The sequence below is a fragment of the Fusarium verticillioides genome, chromosome 4 (genome assembly GCF_000149555.1).
Source record: "Fusarium verticillioides 7600 chromosome 4, whole genome shotgun sequence".
Taxonomy (NCBI): domain Eukaryota; kingdom Fungi; phylum Ascomycota; class Sordariomycetes; order Hypocreales; family Nectriaceae; genus Fusarium; species Fusarium verticillioides.
In genome coordinates this window covers 1283262-1299696 of record NC_031678.1, presented here as the reverse complement: position 1 = coordinate 1299696, position 16435 = coordinate 1283262, and the positions used below count along the sequence as shown (strand labels likewise).

Below are 16435 nucleotides of genomic sequence, written 5' to 3'. Positions count from 1 at the left end.
TAGGATGGGGAAAAGGCATAGTTATTGCAAATCATCAGGGTCAATGACGGCCATTTCCATTGTAACGACATTATTTTCGAAAGTCGACTTTGATCACTATGGATCCGAAGGGATCTATGCTTATTCAAAGGTTTAGATGTCAATTCCTCATGTTTATAGTGAACTTACAGTGTTCAAGTCTAGTGACGAACTCGTCAGTGAAGCATGGTGATTTGAATCAACCCAAAGATATCGAGTGCCGATTAGAAGTCGTTGTCCAGAATGGCTGGTTCAGTCCAACAACTGCGCCTGTATCTAGTCACAGGCTCGGTAGATATGTCTTGCAATTTTGCAGGAAGTTGAGTGTTGGGCGGGAGTGGGAGATACATCGAACGCCGCCCAGCTGTGCTCTGTGCCTACCTATAATTGATCATGTCTCTCGTGTAAGATCTCCACCAGACATCGTTCACAAAGACGGAACCCAAAGAAATGGGTTTTAGAAGGGTCGATATCTCACCACAAGCACTTCACGCAAGCATCACATGCTCTTGGTTTGTTCTGCATCACTTGTATCTATCTGTATATACTAACAATTTTATCTCAAGTACCCTGTATTGCACTCAATATCGCATCCACTCTTGGCTCCTCCTCGAGTCGTTGTATAGTATTGCAGTGTTAAGATGGGCAACAGGAAGACAATAAGCGGCCTCCTCCCGGCGATACCCCGAACTGGAGAAATTACCCTAGCCTGGTGAAGTTCAAGCCCAAAGGCGAACCGATGTTCAAACGGGACTCATACCAGATCCACGGTGCAAACTGGGGCTGCCCCGACGACACTCCGGGCGACAGTGCCGACGATTCTGACCCTCGCAAACCCACCGCCAATGTACTGAAGATCATAATGCCTGTTTAGGATGCAACGACAAGCTCGCCGTCGCCTTGGTCGAAGTCGTCCATAAACCTCCCACCCTTACCGCAGACGTCATAGGTGAACGTCAAGCTGGCCTCGCCATCCAACATATGTTCCTCATGTGTTCTTTGGTCAGAGGCCAATATGCCGCTCACTTCTATACTCTTCGTATATGGTTGGGCTCATCAGGACATCACGTTGGTGAACCAGGAGACTTTTCTGTTCAACGTCGCATTATTCGCATCAGTCATAACCTCCCACCTTCACCGCAGATGCCAGAGGTAGGTGTCAAGTTGACCTTTGCCATCCAGCATATGTTCTTCATATGCTCGTTGGTCAGAGGCCAATATGTCGCTGGCTTCTGCACTCCTCGCATGTGGTTGGAGCTCAACAATAACATGAGGGTACATACTCAACTTAGCGATAACTCCTCTGTCTATGAGATAGGTCTAGATATAAGGGGTCCTGTAGCAATGGAAACAGTATAAACCAAATACCTAGGCTTTCGTGGCGCCTGCAATATGCGTAGACGTTGCATAGCCGTTGGGTGTCAGTGCCAGCCCAAACCTCCACCTCGACAGCAACGAGCACAGCTTTGCCATTGGCCAAAGACACCAGACTTCCAGACTTCCGATTTAATCCGCCGAAGACAAGCCTATTCTCGTTTCCAGGCGAAATTGCAAACTTGGTTGATCATGACCTAACTTGACAAATAGGGATACACAGTAGCAAACATCGTTCACATGTGGCAAAACAACTGACTCAAGACAACGTTCCTCTTCCGCTTTGGTACATGAAGGTTATCTTTTGGTCCAAAGATGAGCCGCTAACGGACAAACAATGACTTTGTGGAGTTTGAGTTGATGTGCCTGCAGCACCCGATGATAGACTTTTACGGGGACAGTCCGCTTCCCAGATCGTCTCCCCGCCGTTGCCGGGAAAAGCAGCTGTCATGGTTCCACAAGCAGTCTTTGCTCTTGTGTGGCCTCGGATTTCCCAACTGCTTGGCGAGTCTAGATCCAGTTGTGCGTGAGGTTGTGATACCCACATATGCCTCACCGCTGATGTGTTTAAGTGATTTCAACAGTTAGGTCACGGCCAGAGGAAGCTTCTAGGCATAAAGATAACTGTTATACATTATTAAGGCTATTAATGCCAATCCTAGTAATACTGGCTGTTCAAAACAATCATTATCCTTTCGTCATCATTAATTCCATCTCATTTCTCACCAAGGTATTCCAGATTAAGGGCTGTACTTCTTCCACTGGATCTTGGAAACATCCTTGTAGCACTTGGACTCAAGGGCGTACTTGTGGCTGGAGTACGATCCCTTGGGAAGAGTTTCCAACTCGGCACACTGGGGCACAAGGCGGATGGGGGCACAACCCTTGGGGATGTTGCGCTGGATCTTGTTGTTCTTGTCGATGGTGAGGTGTGCCTGCTCAATGACGATGAAGTGCTTGCCCTGGTAGTATTCCAAGCTCTTGTTACACGCCACAAAAGTCTCGGGCAGCAGATATGTGTAGGGGTCCTCGGGCTGGTTCAACTGAACACCTGGTGTGCCGGGCTCGAAGTTGAGAGTAGCACCGAAAAGATTCTTGTTCTTCTTGTCGGCCACGAGAGCGATGCCATTGGGAGTCAAGGGGGTGCCACCGTCGCTGATGACAGTAGCCTCGCCGTTTTGGCGCTCTTCCTTGGTACCGTTTTGGTAGAAGATGCGGCCTTCCTTCTCGATAACTCCGACGAGGGCGAGGCCGGCTCCGGTGTGGATGCTGGTAAGCTCGGTGTTGTGGATGGGGGGGTCAAAGTCCTTGGAATGGTCTGTGACGTTGACGACGAGCTTGAAGCCCTTTGATATCGAGCGTGAAGGGTATTTGGGGTTCACGTTGATGTGAGGCTGGACCGGTGAGGCCGCTGCAAGGCCGAGGAGGCTGAGGAAGAAGGTTGATGTGAGCATGATTGTTGGGTAGAGTTTTGATGCAGAGAGGTAAAATCTGAGAAGGGGAGGACGAGAAGAGGATGACAAGGATCAAGTCAATGTCTTGTCTATTGTGTTTGTAGTCTTTGAAGGAAAATTGATGATACGAGCAAACCAAGAAAGAGAAAAGGGCGATGGTCGAGTGTTTTAAATGTTTGCCTCAAAATCGTCCGTCCTGGTTCTCAGCTCAGCCGATGTGACGATGAAGTCCATCACAGCTGGGCTGGCCGATCAGAACCTGGAAGTGGCTGGCTAGCATCGTGAGGTAACTAGCGGACCCTCAGTGGGTATTGGGCCCATTAGTGGTCAGAGTGGAACCCGCTCCAGTGGATTGCAGGGGGTTTAGCGAATGGCTAGAGGGATCGCCGGTGCGGGGAGTCCCAGCTGTAGCCAAGTCGGGGCCTTTAATACGAGGGTCCTGCCGCGACTACTTCATTGGATGGGTGTTTCTCTCCGGGCACCTCAGACAAAGAGACAGGTGCCATTCACAATGTTGAGCAGTATCAGAGATGAGATACCTTATACAAATACTGTTATATTACACTGACTATAAAATCTCAAACACACCCAAGTAAGCAAATGAATATCGTCATGAAAAGGTCCAGTTCTTCTGACGTCAAGAGATTGCGATGCTCAATCCCTTGTTTCGAAACATGAGAGGATCCCAGTCCAATCATTGAAGATCCAATATCCATAATTAGCTTGCTTTTTTTATGTATCTTTCAAATGCCATTCTTCCGTCACATGCTACGATATCTATTGGTTTTTCTTTCTCGCCGATAAAACCCAAATCTGTGGATCTAACACTAAGGATTAGTTAGCCAACGTACATGCACAGGCGAGACCGATGCCAAGGAATAGGATACGATGGTGTTTGTTTGACAGGACGGAGGCTGGCCTCAGCCTCACTTTACGCGAAATGGCGGTCCTCATGGTCACTCCGTTCCGTTTTGTCAAACGTTGAGCTCCGTCGCGTGGCATTGCAGTTCGCAGGGGTTGACTCACTAGTCCATTGTCTGTCAACGTTTATGACGTTTCTGTTGATCTGTTGAGATCTTGACGAGATGGCGGTTTCATATCCCTTGAGATGATATCACCAGGGTCTTTTTGTATGTGTCACTGCGATGATCTTTCGTGTCCTGCATCGTGAATCATATCATAAATGTGGTTCATATCTCAATTACGTGTAGCCTGTTCATGAGATCACCAACATTCCTCCAGAATACTATCATGGGAGTCGGAATTTTCGGGCGGGCATTTTTTCTCAAACGCAAACTCAATCTCGATGTCCTATCATGCAACTAATTGAAGCATAACGTTACTTGGCGGCGGCTTAGACGTGGAAGCATCATCATGATCATATGATGCTAGTCAGTGAAAACCTCTCATGATTTGAAATGGCTTTGGTTAGTCAATGTCTATTCTTGATAACCGTATCCTCAATTCCTCTTAGCCTAGGGACCGGGCTCGCTCATGGCTTCAAGGGCGTGGTTTGGCTGTGGAGAATGTCTTCAGTCTAGACCTGGGCGAGTTGACGAGTTTCTCCATTTGTATTCCACTTGTTATGGTTTAGACAGTGACTTTACCCCAAGCTGTGGCTTGATGACATCGTTGAGGTGCACTGCAATGTCTATGCGCTAGGTTGAGAGATAAAGCATTGCTTCTCTTGGTGTAAATGCGGTGAAGTGACGAAAAGTCCTATTCCCTCGCCAGGTGTGATATCGTGAAAAACCAGAGCCTCAGTTGGAAGTGGTGGTCAGATTGACAGGTGTTGGCTGCAGCTTATTACACTTCGCCAGGCACAAGTTTACCTTGCTACTGTCACCTCCAATAAGCAACCGCCGGAGCTCTCAAGGCAGACAATTAGAGTACACCATTAAACCCATTGAGTTCATTGAGTTCATTCCAAGACATATCGTAGACATATCGTCTCGTCAGCCCGGGCCGTGTAAGCCAATAAGATAAGGTAGGCCTCCCCTAGCGGACATTTTTACACTTCCGACCAACAAACATAGCCAACCAAATATCAATAACATGACTTTTGGCCTGCAATTGAGGGGTCGAGGGACAATCATTGGAACTTGCCGTGCCAAGAGGTTGCAAGAAAGCCTACTCAAGGTGTCATTTTAAGCCATGCCGAGAGAATATGAGACATAGAGAAAACAACAACAGAGTATAAAATGAAACGCTTCGTCTGAGAGTTTCTTTGTAGACGCACCATCTTTCCAATCCCATTCACAACGTCTAGTTCATGAGTGTTACTCAATCACTTCCCCAGACTCAGGACGAGCCTACGGAATTAAGTTTCGTAGGCTCGGACAATTCACTCAGCCGTAAGTTAAAAGTGTCAAGCTCGAGTTATTATGCTTGGGGAATACTCCACCAGTCGCTGTACTGACGTTGCACCGCCTTGTATCTAGTGTCTCCAAGAGACTTCGAGGCCTTGTCCACAGTGACATACTCGCAGGATGTGGATCAGAGCCTCATGGACTCATGGCCGCTAGAGATCATTTCTCTTGGCCCTTGGATGGATCAAGAGGATGTCCTCGACTTGGCGATGGACTCCGCACCTTCAGCTGTGGACGACCTCTCTGACTTTGATTTCGCGGCGCCGATTATCGGGAAGAAATCGCATCTCAGCGATGTCGAAGCAACTCCGTTCGACCTTTCGTCCTCTCCTGTATCTCTTCTTGATCTTCATGAATCCACATATGAGGTGATTCCAGGATATGTATCGCTCTCCGGCTCTCCAGAACCCACATCCACTCTATAGAGTGCGGGTTCTGTATACAGCCAGTCGAACGATACAGTCCTTGATGCAATCTCTCCTGTGATTTTAGGAAGTGGCGGAAATCAGATACAATCTTTTGACCTCGTCTCTTCAGGCTTTAGTTCTCCTCCTGCTGAGATCTCGACGGAGAACAGTTCAAGTTCAGAAACGAGCAGCAGGGAAAGGTTCGAAGAAGATACCGTAACTCGTTTGAAAAGTGACGAGTTTGCAAGAAATGGAATATTTTTCTGCAACTGGCCCGAATGCGATAAGTCCTTCGGCGATAATCGCAAGCGGAAGTGAGTCTTGGGATCCCGTGATTCTCTATGCCCACGTTACTAACGAGAACTCAGCAACCATCTTCGAACTCATACCAGACCTGTTCACTGTTCCTGGCCTGGCTGTAGCTACACAGATGTTTGGCAGAAGGACATGAAGCGTCACTACCAGACGCACCGCTCCCGGAAGACCTTCCAATGTTTGTTATGCAATGAGTGGTTTACCAGGAAGTGCAACTTGAGTAGGCATGAGCGGGAGGCACATCGTGGAAAGAAAAGGGAGAGGAAGCATCGTAGCTAGCCGGTCCTTTCAATAGTGTGCTGCTAGAGTAAATTTAATTCTTTGTTAATCCACTGCTGGTTTCTTTCTATATGGGCAATTTGTTAATGTTAGCAGTCCTAAAATACTAGATACATACTCCTATCACTTCAAGCATCCAATCCTACACCTCCGTCCGAGTCGTTATCACTATCCTCACTTTCATCGCTGAACTCATCTTCATTTATGTGTGCCAATGAGGCAGAATCTGTGAGTGTTGGTGTCAATATACCGTGCGACAACTGGCGTAATCTGTGACAAACTCACCATCACTCCATCCATCACCGATTCCCAAGACTTCGTCATTTTCAACCTCGCCGAGGCTTGTAGTGCTCATAGTCTCGGTGATATTCGTTACAGAGTCCGGCTGCCATGGGGAAGGCCCTTGCTGGGTTTCGATCTGCTGTTCAACTGCTGCACCCAGCTCACTACTGAGCATTGCCAAGGCTTTACGCTGATCCAGCCAGTGCCCATTCTTCCATCCGCCTGGCAACTCAATAGGTCTCCAGTTCAGGTACGCTTTCTGATGAGACTCGGGCTCCTCGAACCTTCCAGGGTGGTGTCTAAAGTAGAATTTGCAGCATAGACACGCAAGCTTGCTGCATGCTATGTAGCGATCTCCACCGACGAAGCTGCGTTGGTTCCGATGGAATTCTTCTAGTACCTGAATTTCGGAGTGCACACGTACTTGGCCGTTATCCTCGTCGTACATGGATCTAATTGTCTCTTCCAATTGTAGTGGCCCATCTAAAAGAGCGAGATAGCTTTGCATATCCTTGAGGCGGTGATCCCCAGGCCGTAGTATTCTTTTCAATATCGAGTTTAGGTTTCTGAGCCCATCCGCTGGTGGAACAATTGCTGGGGTAGGGGCCTGAACTTTCTTGATCTGATAGGAGGTGAATAATGGCCCTAACTTGAGAAAATCTTCGATCAGGAGTCCTGGCAGGCGGATTCTTTCGGCCAGACGACCTATCAAATGTCTGACTGCCTTGATGTTCATTGCAGTTTCTCGAGGTGCAACATCAAGCTCTCTACTCAGAGACTCAAGGCTCGACATCTGAAGATCGTGTCGAGAATCGTAAGCAGTTTGACAAAGGGCTAGAGTGTCTGTATTAGTGGCAGAGAATCGAGGTAGCCACTCTAGGAGGGATCTTCTCTCTATGGATATCCCCGGTTAACTATGCCTCTTGCTGTTGTTAGGGCTTAACTTACCAGCTCCTTGGACAGCTGTGGCATTTTCTTGCAGATACCTTTCGCAGTACCGAGTAGCCCGCCATAACAGCTTGCACTCTTTCTTCAGCCTTGGGGCGGCAAAGTCAATGCATTTCTTTGTCAACTTTTGTTTCAGTCTTTCTCGTTCTTCCTCGGTCCCGTTCGGGTCCCTTTGGAGCTGTTGAAGAATGTCGTTCAGGAACAGAATGACTTTATTGTGTGGCGTGAAGTTCGCTGCAACCCAGAGAATAATCTCGTTTGCCTGAGATTCTAGAGCAATTGAAGTAGTAGTGTCTCCGCCCTTTCGATAATCGCAGATGAAACACAAGTTTTTGAGGAACCTGCGTCTGATACCTCGAACGTCAGTTGGAGCATGGGCGGTGACCATGTGAGGGCCATCAATGCCTTTGAGTATATGGAACAGTGCAAGATTCTCAAAAAGACGTGAGAGAATCCTGTTGTATTTGTCCAGACGAGGCGGTCCAACAGCCATGGTGTTCATAGTCAATGCGAGAGTATAGATTAAGCAGCAAGAACCTTCTATAAAAAGGAGGTAGGCATCAACTTTATATAATGTTGCTTCGCTCTGTTATTTCAGTTTGAATTTTGGTTGAGGGCGTATAGCCTTGTGTTTGTACCCTCCATTTCATGTTGGTTGGCTTCCCGTTGTAAGTCTAAGGCAGAATGGGCCGAGTGTGGTCTATATTGAGGCTGGGTTGCCCCTAGTTATCACAAACTATCCCCTGGCTTTACAAAGCACAGAGAAAGTGGAAAAACCACAAATGGTATTCCAGGGCGCATATGGGAGAACGTGTGCAAATCCACCAAGAGCAACATGCACATCGATGACGATCGGTGGAAGGGGAGTATCTCAGAGTCACTGGATGACCAAACTTGTTGGGTCTGTGCCAAGTAAATGAGCCAGCTCCAGGGCTAGGTTGCCTTTTCTTTCTTCAACGTTTCCAATTGACACGGAAATATCTGAGCCCATTGATTCTATGATGGATCCATGTTTCAACCAAAGCTACTGGACCTACTATTCAATCCAATGAATGTTTTGACTAGCTATTAAAAAAAAAAAAATGGACGATTTGAGTGTGGGTCAAGCCGTGCATACCTAGCGCTCAGACGCTGACACTTCTGGACTACAAGGTAGCGGGCATAACGGGAACGATGAAGAGCAATTACATCCGTTGCTATAGGTCGATACAGAAGATGTAAACGTTTCTCGTTTTCCATCTCAAGTGCTTAATTCCTCCAGATGAAACGGTACATGCTCCCGAGGTATTGGGACCTACCAAACATGGTGGAACTTCAGTTGACCAGGGACAGGGCTGATGGCGCTAGATGCGGAGCGAACTCCGCTAAAATAGGTAAATCTCGATCTGGTTGGCTCGTCCAGCTTTGGCGTGATGCGAGAGCTTCGCCAAACAGGTCCACTTCGGGAAAATCGAGAAATTCCATTGCCATATGGATTATTTATTACATACCTAGTTATTAGGCATGAGCTACAGCTCCCCCTCATAAGGTACTCAATCAGTCATACCCTAACTTTTCTTTCCCTGCATCATCCTCTTCTCCAGGCCCCTCGTCGCCCCAGGTAGCTCGCCCACCATGCTTTCGCTGGACAGGCTGCCAAACGAGGTGCTCTGTAATATTGCCGGCTTCTTGGTCAAGAAATATGATATAGCTAGCTTATCACGAGTCAACCGGCACTGCTACGATATCGCCAGCCCGATTCTCTGGAAACGCGAAGCTCGATCGGATAGGCCGGGTGCCATACATTGGGCTGTCGAGCATGGAGACATCAATATCTTGCGCCGTGCTCTCGAGGCTGGCGTTGACCCTTCTCGGGTAGCCTTTACCCACCGACCCAAACCACGCATTAGCCCTCAGCATAAGTGGTACAACTATCATTCGAATTACTACGACGACCCTGTTTGGAGGGTTCAGGACGATGAACACTCAGTTGATTTGGACGCGTCATATGTGTCACACGACACGTGCGATTGCTTCGCAGGCGGTTGCGACGACGGCATATTCAGCGATTGCAGGTGGGAGCCCATACATGTTGCTGCGAGTAAGGGACGGATCGATATGATTGAAATTCTCCTCGAGGCGGGTGCTCCTATTGATGCTCCTTCGTGGGGCGTGTGCTTGTGTCGTCCACATCTGCCCATGGAAGCTTTCACCGAGTCTCCAGCTGTTGATGAAGGAGAGCTCGAGGATTTACATGGTGGAAACTGGACACCTTTACATGTCGCCATATGCCATCAGGAACTCGAAACGGCAAAGTTTCTACTGAAACGTGGAGCGTCGCCGGTCATCTATCAGGGAATAGACTTCGAGCTGGAACCGCTCGCATGGCGACAGGATGACACCCCCGTGGACTCGAGCAGATTCAAACTCACCGCACTACATCACGCTGCGAGAATGAACATGATGGATCTCATCGAGTTTCTCATTGACGAAAAGTATCAAGAAGACATCGACGTCGAAGGTCCATTTATGGGGACACCTCTATTTCAAGCAACATGGCATGGACACTGGGATACCGTAGTCCCATATCTCCTTGAACATGGTGCCGATATTGATAAGAGACTCATTGAGACGGGATTGACACCCCTCATGATGGCATGTTTCTCACGTCGCTTCGATGACGCCGCAAGACTCGTTGATTTGGGTTCAAATGTCACGGCACTATCTGTACATCAATTCAGTATTCTTCACCTGATTCTCGGACCTCGTCACCTCCGGCCAGAAGACTTTTTTGACCCCCTCGGATCTCCTCCGAAGCAACCTAGCAAGGTCTCCGAGGCTGAGATCATTCAGAAGTTCATTACTAAGGGTTTCGATGTCGATGCGCGGGAAACTCTACTTGGAATGACACCATTGATGGTGGCGAGCGCGAGCTGCAACACAGATGCAATGCAAGCATTGCTTGAAGGTGGTGCCAACGTTAACGCGGTAGACAATGAAGGCCTGTCTGCGCTTGCGAGGGTCGGTGAGACCGCCGAAGGCTCTGCTATTCTGGGTTTGTACGATTCTGCCAAGCTGCTGCTTGATGCAGGAGCCACATTGGAAGATTCGAGAGACGAGATTACACCACTCAACATTATCTGCACACGGCAATGCGAACCCTACTTCAACCGTGAATGGGATAATCAGCACGCCACTCTAGCCAAGCTTCTTATTGAGCATGGTGCTGACCCAAACGAAAAGGGTGTTGCTGCCAGCCGTCCATTCACAGAGGCCATCATTCATGGAAACTTGAATATCGCTAGAGCGATCATTGAGAACGGTGGACGGCCAGAAAAGGGTGATCTGGAAAGACTTCTCTCAATATTCGTCCACGAACCGTATGATGATGGAAAGACGGATTTCATTCTGCACATCGATCACGCCAAGTACGGCATTTCAGGTCCCTCCGAGGGCTTCCTGGTGGACCTTCTCAAAACAGCTCTGAACAAGCAGCTCTGGACCCGAGCCGCCGACCTGATGAGGTCGGTGCCAACCCCAAGCGTGTTCCGTCAGGGGTTAATCTATCGGTGCTTGGAGAAGCCTTCTCCGATTGCCGACGAGCCATCGAGCCTGATCCAAGTGCTTCTTGATCGCGGCCAAGACCCGAATGAGCTTTTTGAGGGCGAGCCACCGTTGTATTATAGTTTCAGATCTGGGTCTTGTTGGCGGACAACACCTGTCCTTGTAAATGGGGGTGCTGACATCCATATGCCTACAAAAGCCATGCCTGATGGTGCTTTCATGTATACCATAACTCATGACTATCAGCCACAGACATGTCAACTTCTTGCCAAACATCCGCACGCGTTGCGCGACAAACCAGAGAGGCTACACCGAGAATGCTGGTCATCTCTTATAAAATGGCAGCCCCATCCAAGCAGGGTTCTGGTCGGAAGATCAGATGATCGTGTACCAACACTCAACTGGACATTTACCAGCCGGCTGATTTCAGCTGGTCTCCGAACTGATGTCACAACGCTTGATGATGAAGATGTCAAAGAACTCGTGAAGCAAGCAATTCCGAAAGCCGAGGTCTTAAAGGTCGAGGGGCGAAAGGTCCTGGAGGCCTTCGACATAGCCTATGTGGAGCCCTCAGTGACGGATATGCTCGCTGCTAATATTGGAGTGGATGATGAGGGCGAGGGCGAGGAAGAAGACGAGGACGAGGAAGAGGAAGACTTCGAATATGGCTCTGTCAGTGATGAGATTGACGATCATTCAGATTACTATGACGTCGATAGCGATGGAGTTCCATTCGAGCTTTTTCCTCCCTACATGGGCGGAGGGGATGGGGATGAAGACGAAGATGATGAAAACGATCAAGGGGAGCAAGATGAAGAAGACGGATGGGGTGAGGGAAACTCGAGTGATTTTGATGACTATGATGATGGAGCTCCCATACCGATACCAGCCCCTCTGTTGTTTGGGTTTCTGATGTAAGTTCATATTTGTTACAAGGTACGGTCTAATGTCGTCGTGTTTTCTTCATGACGACTGGGCAGAGTTAGGTTGGATTTAAATTATGATAGGTATGGTATGATTTATAGGCTGGCGCTTTACGGATGGGATAAAGAGGTAGACGGATTGCGGGACGGCATCACGGTCTGGGGCTCGACATTCAAGCAATATGGATGGAACGACATTCTACGATGAAAATTAGGACAATGGATTTCATTTTGCTGTAAGATATGGTCAACGAGGTATCGTGGAGTATCGAGGGAAAGGTAATTCTATGCAAGAAGCTGAAGAGCACGGGTAGAATGAAATCCCTACAAACATTCAAAGTTTTCTCACTGAGCCTCATCAACTTCCAAACTTTCCTCGCCGATGAAGCGTGACTCCTTGATCCGAGAACATTATTAGACGCCGAGCTTCTACGGATGCGAGCAATATTCCCGAAGCCGGCTTCGAGCTCCGGCAGCGGGGGGAAAACGCCAACACTATAACTAACGCCAGGGGCAACTGGCAGCCTCAGACTACGCTAATTTGGGTTTTGGGTGACAGGTCGGAGATGATACGGCGTTGTGGGACAGATTCTGAATGGGATCACAAGGAGAAGAGAGGTAGGGGGATGGGGAGGAAGAACCTTGAGGGTTTAATAGAGGCCGATTGTCCAGAGATTCAGGGTAGGTATGCCAAAATTGTAGAAGATGCAATAATATGAGTAGTACAACCTACTCCGCACGACTCGCACATCATCGAATACTCCGTTACTTCTTTCAAGGAAGTAATATAAATCTGATATCGTGAAGTTCATGTTAAGCTGTTTACTATCGTTGTGCGAAGCTATACGCATGTTTTGACCGTGAGCTGTTTACCTGCACGTTCTCAAGCTCAGAAAATGAGAATGCGGGGAAACAACCATAGAGGCAAACACTCGAGATGCAAAACAACTGCACCAACAAAAGAGATCGAGTCCGAAAAAGCTTGGCTTCGTCGCCATCATCATGTGGCGGTTCTGGTCGAATCTCAGTGAAGCTCCGGAGATGAAAGTGCGGAAGAGGCCACCCCGCATCCGCATCCGCATCCGTGACCGTAGCCGGAGTCATGGGTCAGGAAGAGTTTCGGGGGCTAAAAGCGGATGGATGGCGGGATACCGAATAGCGACGGAAATCAGATTTTGAGGCATATGAGTTTATGACAAGGTATAGTATGCAGTCATGAGACGATGGAAGTTTTACTACCTAGGTGTCAGTCGCCGGTCAAAGTATACTAGATACAGAGATATCAATGATTAAGAGGGACAAGCAAGTCCTTGTAAAGTGTAAATGAGGCAATCTACGTACGATATCAGAGCCTCAGTGGAGAGTCGGTCCATCTGTGGACAACTGCATCATTGATAACAGTTGACGACTCCGTAGCAATAATTGGAGCCCAATTACTCAATAGCAAGTCATTTGGGTACGGTTGCTGTGGTGTTATTGTAGTTGTTACGGCATCATCCATCCATCATACGCATGTCCCCCACTTACACCATCGTCAGTATCACATCGCATCGCATCGCCTCGGACAATGTTTCCCTAGAATGTTCCATTCTTCTCCAAGAGGCAGACCAACTTGATTTTCTCCCAATTGGAGTCCCTTGGAGATACAGCATCACCTTTGATTTTTTTTTTTTTTTTGACAACAGGATATACCTAAAGACGGAGATTTGTACCGTAGCTGCCGTTGACTTGAAGAGGTCGGCGGCTTTAACCCCGCTCTGTGGGTGCCGAAAGAGGCAACCGTGGAGACCCCGCCTGAAGCAAGATGGCCACACGCGATTGGTCTACCGCTCTAGCTCTTATCCTCCACTTTGCCCTTCTCGAGCTTCTCCCCCAGTCAAACCAACACCGAACACCGAGATATGCCCTGTATCATGGACGAGGAGCATCTCGCCCACTTGCCCATACTTTCCTCTTCGAGTAAGACCTCTCCAAGTGTGTGGTCGCACGCACGCACTCCCTCCTCCCCCTCCCCCTCCCCCGCTCTCTACGGCTGCGAGCGTGTTAGTTGGGACGGCATCCAGCGGGTTACAGGCCGGTCACCATGAATTGTACAGACCACAGACACTCGAAATAGCAGCCTGCCCAAGTACCTGATGGAATTGACAGCTCGATATTCAATGTCCGGTCTCGTTGCGGCTGCCAGTTTCGGCGCTTGTCGCCTCCACAGAGAACCTACCGAGATGGATAATGCTTCCAGGCTTTGACGCCTACAGCTGATAGAGTACTCCATGGATCCCCCCCTCAGATGCCGACACCTTCGGGGTTCGCGGGATCGATGGAGATTCGCTGTCTGAGAGACACCGGCCCCTGCCCGTGCCACGGTTCCAGTTCCGTTCATGGCGAGAACGCAAGCATTACAGCGCAGCACTACGCTTGCTACGGTGCTTGTGCGAGTGCGTGTGAGTGTGCGTGAGACGTGGAACCTTGACTGTGCCATCTTTTGTCTTGTCTCTCTAACTGTGGAGAGCATACATCGTTGTAACAGGCTCGATCAGACGCCGGTGCCCGTTACTTGGTGACAAGATACATAGCCATGGCGCGTTCATTTCCAGAGCATAAATATCTGGCATTGGACCCTCGATATCCTACTTTCTCTCCTCCTCACTCTCATCATCATCATCATCATCTTTCTTCCTTCTTCTCTTACTTCTTCCTCTAACCAATAAACCCTTTTCACAACCGCCAAAATGGTAAGCATTCCTCTTCATCTATATCTCTATATCCTCTTGAGCCTCAACTAACACATCAAACAGGTCAAGGTTCTTGCAGTTCTCTACGACGGTGGCCAGCACGCCAAGGATGTATGTCTTTTACCATTTTTTTTTTTTCAACCCAATTCCTCTTGATTCTCTATCAACCATCTCCAATGGTCGTTGATTCTGCCTTCAACTCTCATATCTACCGACAACCACGAACAACTGCCCACACACCATCCCTCCGCGCTTGTCGATCTCAAACGCGGGGGAATGGTCTCACTACATGAGAATCAGCCACATCCAGCCAAATGATGCGGGGCAACGTCTGGGCAACATGCAAAGACATCGAGAAGTGATAGTTGGGTGGCATTGTTGAGCTTGTGCCACTCTTGTGGTATACAATAATACATGGGTCTGAGCAACAATGCAACCCAACTTACACCCAGTGTCTGAACACCGCATCATCAACCCCTCAATCACTCTTCAAATCACTTATCCTCAGTCAATTGGTTTCATGACAACTAACATGTCTCATAGCAACCCCTCCTTCTTGGTACCACTGAGAACGAGCTCGGTATCCGCAAGTGGCTCGAGGACCAAGGTCACACTCTCATCACCACATCCGACAAGGACGGTGAGGGTTCTACCTTCGACAAGGAGCTCGAGGATGCTGAGATCATCATCACCACTCCCTTCCACCCCGGTTACCTGACCGCTGAGCGTCTTGCTCGCGCCAAGAAGCTCAAGCTCGCTGTCACTGCTGGTATCGGCTCTGACCACGTCGACCTCAACGCTGCCAACAAGACCAACGGTGGTATCACCGTTGCTGAGGTCACTGGCTCCAACGTCGTCTCCGTTGCTGAGCACGTTCTCATGACCATCCTCGTCCTTATCCGCAACTTCGTCCCTGCCCACGAGCAGATCGAGGCTGGTGACTGGGACGTTGCCCACGCTGCCAAGCAGGAGTTCGATCTTGAGGGCAAGGTTGTCGGTACCGTCGCTGTCGGCCGCATTGGTGAGCGTGTCCTCCGCCGCCTCAAGCCCTTCGACTGCAAGGAGCTCCTCTACTTCGATTACCAGCCCCTTTCTCCCGAGAAGGAGAAGGAGATCGGCTGCCGCCGTGTCGACACCCTTGAGGAGATGCTCGCTCAGTGTGATATCGTCACCATCAACTGCCCTCTCCATGAGAAGACCAAGGGTCTCTTCAACAAGGACCTCATCGCCAAGATGAAGAAGGGCTCTTACCTCGTCAACACTGCTCGTGGTGCCATCGTCGTCAAGGAGGACGTTGCTGCCGCTCTCAAGTCTGGTCACCTCGCCGGTTACGGTGGTGATGTCTGGGACCACCAGCCCGCTCCCAAGGACCACCCTCTGCGAACCGCCAAGAACAACTGGGGTGGCGGTAACGCCATGGTTCCTCACATGTCCGGTACTTCTCTGGACGCTCAGATCCGATATGCCAACGGTACCAAGGCCATCATCGACTCTTACCTCTCTGGCCGCCACGACTACAAGCCTGAGGATCTTATCGTCCACCAGGGTGACTATGCCACCAAGGCCTATGGTCAGCGTGAGAAGAAATAAATGTATTGAGAGAATGGAAGAAATGATTTGTACATGATGATGATTAGTTTTACAACAACTGCATTATAGACGCGGGTCAAAAGCAATCAGCGTTGCAGATAATACAATTTGTTAAAGTTCTACCTCCTTTTGTCTTGTCTTCAGTGACCCTAACAAGATGCCGTGAAAAGCCTACGTTAATCTATTAAGCTACCAATTAGT

General features: G+C 49.0%; 5 protein-coding genes across 8 annotated transcripts; 3 read left to right on the top strand and 2 right to left on the bottom strand.

Annotated features, from left to right (window-relative positions):
- Positions 1-450: 450 nt before the first annotated feature.
- Positions 451-3225, bottom strand: FVEG_04765 (hypothetical protein). The gene has a single exon (XM_018892652.1). The coding sequence runs from the start codon at positions 2844-2846 to the stop codon at positions 2133-2135; it is 714 nt and encodes a 237-aa protein (XP_018749376.1). The 5' UTR covers positions 2847-3225; the 3' UTR covers positions 451-2132.
- A 97-nt stretch (positions 3226-3322) lies between these two features.
- FVEG_04764 (hypothetical protein) lies at positions 3323-6269 on the top strand. Of its 4 annotated transcripts, XM_018892649.1 has the most exons (6): positions 3323-3438; positions 3491-3629; positions 3685-4833; positions 4883-5200; positions 5288-5936; positions 5991-6269. In XM_018892649.1, the coding sequence occupies exons 4-5, from the start codon at positions 5119-5121 to the stop codon at positions 5638-5640; spliced, it is 435 nt and encodes a 144-aa protein (XP_018749373.1). In that variant the 5' UTR covers positions 3323-3438; positions 3491-3629; positions 3685-4833; positions 4883-5118; the 3' UTR covers positions 5641-5936; positions 5991-6269. The 4 variants fall into 4 exon arrangements, with proteins under 4 accessions (XP_018749373.1, XP_018749374.1, XP_018749372.1 ...); XM_018892650.1 differs by lacking the exon at positions 3491-3629; XM_018892648.1 differs by having other exon boundaries at positions 3491-4833.
- Positions 6256-7939, bottom strand: FVEG_04763 (hypothetical protein; the record flags this gene model as incomplete). The annotated part of the gene is made up of 3 exons (XM_018892647.1): positions 6256-6442; positions 6502-7392; positions 7447-7939. The coding sequence occupies 3 exons, from the start codon at positions 7937-7939 to the stop codon at positions 6345-6347; spliced, it is 1482 nt and encodes a 493-aa protein (XP_018749371.1). The 3' UTR covers positions 6256-6344.
- A 996-nt stretch (positions 7940-8935) lies between these two features.
- On the top strand, positions 8936-12333 carry FVEG_04762 (hypothetical protein). The gene has a single exon (XM_018892646.1). It carries the CDS (start codon positions 9061-9063, stop codon positions 11905-11907), a length of 2847 nt encoding a protein of 948 aa, XP_018749370.1. The 5' UTR covers positions 8936-9060; the 3' UTR covers positions 11908-12333.
- A 1392-nt stretch (positions 12334-13725) lies between these two features.
- FVEG_04761 (formate dehydrogenase) lies at positions 13726-16407 on the top strand. Its single transcript, XM_018892645.1, has 3 exons — positions 13726-14644; positions 14708-14755; positions 15188-16407. The coding sequence occupies exons 1-3, from the start codon at positions 14642-14644 to the stop codon at positions 16232-16234; spliced, it is 1098 nt and encodes a 365-aa protein (XP_018749369.1). The 5' UTR covers positions 13726-14641; the 3' UTR covers positions 16235-16407.
- The last annotated feature ends 28 nt before the right edge of the window (positions 16408-16435 follow it).

Bases quoted from the DNA above. Each gene is read 5' to 3' on its own strand.
- FVEG_04765 (XM_018892652.1), bottom strand. From the start codon at position 2,846: ATGCTCACATCAACCTTCTTCCTCAGCCTCCTCGGCCTTGCAGCGGCC.
- FVEG_04764 (XM_018892650.1), top strand. From the start codon at position 5,119: ATGAGTGTTACTCAATCACTTCCCCAGACTCAGGACGAGCCTACGGAA. The intron at 5,201-5,287 runs GTAAGTTAAAAG...CCTTGTATCTAG, and splicing joins CTCGGACAATTCACTCAGCC to TGTCTCCAAGAGACTTCGAG.
- FVEG_04762 (XM_018892646.1), top strand. From the start codon at position 9,061: ATGCTTTCGCTGGACAGGCTGCCAAACGAGGTGCTCTGTAATATTGCC.
- FVEG_04761 (XM_018892645.1), top strand. The intron at 14,756-15,187 runs GTATGTCTTTTA...CATGTCTCATAG, and splicing joins GTGGCCAGCACGCCAAGGAT to CAACCCCTCCTTCTTGGTAC.